Raw genomic sequence first — 5,000 nt, 5'->3', positions numbered from 1 at the left:
ATCTCTCCCTCTGTGTGTGTGTGTGTGTGTGTGTGTGTGTGTGTGTGTGTGTGTGTGTGTGTGGCATGAGTGTGTACTCAGAATCCTCAAGTCAGTTAAAGTCTGTGTGTAAGGGCCATTTCTCTTGGCGGAAGATTCCGGAGAAAGAAAATCTTCTAAGAGGCTGTGGAGAGACAGCCAGAGTGTGTGAGTCACGCTGCACTGTGGCCCTCAAGAGAGGAAAACAGCCTCTCCACATGTTGGGCTAGACACACACACACACACACACACACACATTACACACACACACACTCAGAATCAAACAGACACAAACATACACACACACACACATACATACTGTACACACACACACACACGCACACACACACACACACACACACACACACACACACACACACACACACACACACACACACACACACACACACACATACATACTGTACACACACACACACACACACACACACACACACACACACACACACACACACAGACCACACAATAACCTGCTCTTAGGTCTACAGAAAGATACTAGTTGGCAAACTTTGTTGGCTGTTTGAGCAACTGGGAGGTGGGGTGATGCAGCTATTTCTCTCTCTCTCTTTCTCTCTCTCCCACCCTCCCTCTCTCTATCTCTCTCTCTCACACACACACGCGCGCACGCACTCACCAGTCCCTCCCCCACTGGGTTCGACACAGTGCTCCCCATCCCCTCATCTCCACGGTGACAGTCATTGCCGGCGGTTACTGTCAGGCAGCTCACTGATCCTCGCCACGGCTCCCTCTGATTACTGAATCCAGTTGCCGCGGAGACAACCCTACCCTGCCCCTGCCCCCCACCCCCTTTCTCATCCATCCTGCCTCGATACACTGCTTTTTTGTCTGGGCCCTCTACTAGCATAAGGCACTTGAGATTAGCATCAGACATACTGTATCTCTCCCTCTGTGTGTGTGTGTGTGTGTGTGTGTGTGTGTGTGTGTGTGTGTGTGTGTGTGCGCATGAGTGTGTATGAGTGTGTGTGTGTGGCTGGGATCAGAGGTTGCGTGCATCAGTATACCAGCTAGCATTTTAAATACCATGGCACCAGACCAGGAGGGACAGTCCAGGAGGCAGAGAGCTGGCGCTTGAGTGCCTCTGAGTCCAGCACGTCTATTGATCTTTTGGAACATTAAGCTTCCTCAATGAAATAAATAAGTTAATACATACATACATAAATAAATAAATAAATAAATTAATAAATAAAGGCGATGCTGTTTCAGTGACATGTAAGATTTGGTATGCAACCTCAACAGTTCAGAGGATGACAGAGCAATGTAAGTGCAATCGATGAACACTCCCAAATACACAGTTTGAATACCCAATGTGTGTCTTTAATAACGAAGAGTCTTAAAGTTGATGGAGCTAAAGGCTCGTTAAAGCCCTACGAAATGGCCTTTCAGTCGATCCTAAATTCTAATCATGGACTTCTAAACTTATAACGACTTTGTCAGAATGTTTTATTACAAACACTGAAGATGCCCCACCTTAGTCTCCAACCACCCCCTTCCCCACCCCCTGCATCTACCCTGGGGGCCTTAACGACCGTCTCCAGGAAGTGCCGACAATTTCCTGTCAGCCCGAGTTTCTGCGTGAGCATTGACAAGTTACATCGTGGATGCTTTTAATTGCTTTCTAATTGGCAATTTGGTGTCACTTTAAGTGCGGTGTCATTGCAGGGAAGTCCTGCTGAGATGAGTGTAATTTTCTGGCAGCGGCAGCAGGCACACTTTTAATTTGCTGCGTAATGTGCACTCGTCCCTTATGGCCTCTGCCTCATATCGCTGGACAGAGCCCTCTAATGGCCAATAGATTTGACCTGACGGAACGGCCCTCAAAGATTCATTGATCGCCGATTACGTTCTAATGATTCAAGTTGTTGATTATTTGTATGCCATATCATAACTGAAAAATGGTTTGTCAAATGTCTTTTGTGTGTCATGAGAGGATGAGGAGTGCCGTGTGTGTGTGTGTGTGTGTGTGTGTGTGTGTGTGTGTGTGTGTGTGTGTGTTTGTGTGTGTTTGTTTGTGCAAAGTTCTTTACTAATGCATATTCTTTACTAATAAAGTATTTTCTTAACTTTGCTAAGAAGCAAAAATATGACCGTATGCCCTGTAGATCATTAGATCCTTTTTGCATGCTGATTGAACTGTATGTCCAAGTCAGGACTCTACATGAATGTTTGGTGCTTGTCCATCACACATGAACATGTCATCTCAAACGTCATGTTTTACTCTGGTGACAGGTGCACTGGACCTCGCATCCAAGACTGTGTGGGGATGATTGACAGGTACGTTAAAGCCCCATGTCCAGGGGTTAAAGTGTGTGTGTGTGTGTGTGGGGGGTGCAGTTCCGCCACCTCAGATAAATTAATAATAAATATATTCTTTCATACCAACGACATAGCACGATGATATTGTTAAAATAAATGGTGAGTTAATTTTTCACATGTACAGAGGTGACCAAGAAGCTAGCAATTCTTGTCAAAAATGTATTGCTTCACCACGATACTCAATATGTTGTCCATTGGTGAGTCATTTTTCCCTGTTGCACCGACTGGATTTTAGGGCTCCCCCACCTGCCAAGTCCCACTGCCCATGTCCACACTGGTTGAAAGGTCACCGGTAAAACAAGGAGGAGCTGATTAGAGCCGACTCACTTAGGAGACTCTCTCGGGGTCTCCCGCACTTTCTCTCTTTTACTCTCAGTCATTCTTTCTTTTTCTCTTTTTCATTCTCTTCTTTCTTTCTTTCTTTCTTTCTTTCTTTATCTGTATCTCCCTCTATTTGATATTTTTCAAGTCTCTTCATCTCCATTCTTCTTCCAGCCTCATCCACCATTTTAACTCATACTCTCTCCCTTTCTCTTTCACTTTACCACTCCTTTTCATTTATGTTCTGCCCATTCACTCTTTTTCCTATTCCCAATCTTTCTCTCTCTCTCTCTCTCTACCTTCCTTTCTTTCTTTACCTCCATCTCCCCTGTGCTGTCTATCACACCATTCCTTTGATCTGATATTCTAACCTAGGCTGGATTCTCATTACCCTCCACTTCAGCCCCTCAGTAAATTCCAAGCTCATTTTTTTGGCTGCCGGGAATCGATTGGTCAAACGTCACTCTTTTCCCCCCCAACATCGTTCACCTGCTACGCCTGCTGCATTTAGCAGCGCTGCCGCCTGGTTTGCGGAGCGGTCGGCTTTTCTTCTTTTTCCATCTATCTCTCTCTCTTTCTCTCTGTCTCTCTCACCTGCCTCCTTATTTAGCATCCTCAATTCACAGGCGCCTTTACACATGTAGTAGTGTACTTCTTCAAAGTAGTAGAGTACAACTTCAAATCTCACAACAATTTCGGGTGCGAGTTAAAAAGTGACAACTTAGAATAGAAAAACCGCACTCTTAAGTATATTCTCTTTATTTATTTATTAATGCCATGTCCACAGACGCGTTTCGGCCTAAGCCATCGTCAGTGTGGCACATTTTCACATGTGGCACTCAGAGAGAAAAATAGAGGCTTAATGGTGAGTAGAGATAAAAGAATGGTGAACATAGATACTGTTACATTCGTTCATCAGAGTTGTATGCTATCTAAAACCTTTTGATAACATGGTAGACAAGTTGCCTGTGTAAAAGATACAGTGCATCTCTAAGCATCTAAGCATCATTACTGGAGTCCAGTGGAGTCCATGGAGGCTCCATGAAGAACTTTTCCTTTGTGAAACAGGCACGAGTGCGCAGTAGTTGGGCAGCATGCGATTGAGGCTTCTCTTGGCTTTGTGCTGCCTGCTGCTAGTACAGCCAGGCGGAGCTCTGGCGCTCACAATACTGCAGCCAGCCCAGGTCATTAATGACCCCAGTTGAGCATCTCATCTCATATTTCCCATCAGCCTCGTGGCTACGACACCGTCTCCTGCGCTTATTCTGCCTGCGGCTCCGTTCGGTGGCTGCGGCCCTGGGGAGAGACATGAGGTGGGTGGCAGTTGGCACGCCACTGCGCGCCCGACATGCCAGCCATCAGATGATTATTGTTCTGGACAGACTGAAGGCACACTGAATCAGGTGCCCGGGAAATCTGTCGATAACTGGGATTTGTCGTCGTGCCAACAGCACACTGGCCTGAAGAATTGCCTTTGGTAAAGGACTTCTCAGTCTGATATGAACTAATTGTGCTGAAAATGGAGAGGAGATTTAGAAAGGAATCCATCCATCTATCTATCTATCTATCTATCTATCTATCTATCTATCTATCTATCTATCTATCTATCTATCTATCTATCTATGTAAAGATATTTATGTAGATCAAATATTAAATTAATCAATGAATCAATAACCAACCAATCAACCAATTAAGGGCCCCCAGTTGTGGGAACATAATGTAAAGTCATTTCTTGACCTCTCTGTGTCCCCTGTCGTCCGTTTCTCTTCAGAACGCCCCTGATTGCAGCTGGGGTGTCCGGAGAGCTATTTTAATGCGGTGTTCCAGCGTGGCCCGGTCGTCAAAGGCAAGAGCATCAAGAGAGCAACGCGCCGCTTCCTGGAGACTGAGGTGAGACTGTAGTTGCCGCTTAGAACACATCCTAGTATCTGAGACTGATACATCCCTTCTCAGTCACCAACCTAAAGAACTACTAGCACAGACTTGATGCTCTTGCAAGCAGCATTCTTGTCTCCCAATGCCAAATAAAATGTTTTTTTGACATATAAATACCATTCTGATATGTTTGACAGACTGCTCAAAGCATTTGGTGAATTAGTGCTGTTGGGTTTATTGGACACAGTGAGCATAGTCATGGCAAAAGAAACACAATCTTGGTATTCCTTGGGGTAAACGTGTTGTCCTGTGTGAAACCCTTCCTGCTGACTTTACTTTTCCCAAACACCCCAAAAATGCATAATGCACCAGAACTGCTCACCTTTGGTTTGGATTCTTAAATGAACTGTTTTTCTTGCATTAATCCATCCCCC

At 45.1% G+C, this 5,000-nt stretch overlaps 1 protein-coding gene across 1 annotated transcript in view; it reads left to right on the top strand.

Annotated features, from left to right (window-relative positions):
* Positions 1-5,000, top strand: part of LOC125288491 (receptor tyrosine-protein kinase erbB-4-like) — a 274,673-nt gene that overhangs the window by 227,703 nt on the left and 41,970 nt on the right. The window contains 3 exon segments of the mRNA XM_048234899.1: positions 2,284-2,328; positions 4,463-4,501; positions 4,503-4,581. Of these exon segments, the coding sequence (XP_048090856.1) occupies positions 2,284-2,328; positions 4,463-4,501; positions 4,503-4,581 (163 nt within the window).

This window comes from Alosa alosa, chromosome 23, assembly GCF_017589495.1.
Source record: "Alosa alosa isolate M-15738 ecotype Scorff River chromosome 23, AALO_Geno_1.1, whole genome shotgun sequence".
In the NCBI taxonomy this organism is placed as follows: domain Eukaryota; kingdom Metazoa; phylum Chordata; class Actinopteri; order Clupeiformes; family Clupeidae; genus Alosa; species Alosa alosa.
This window is presented reverse-complemented; position numbering and strand designations above follow the sequence as displayed.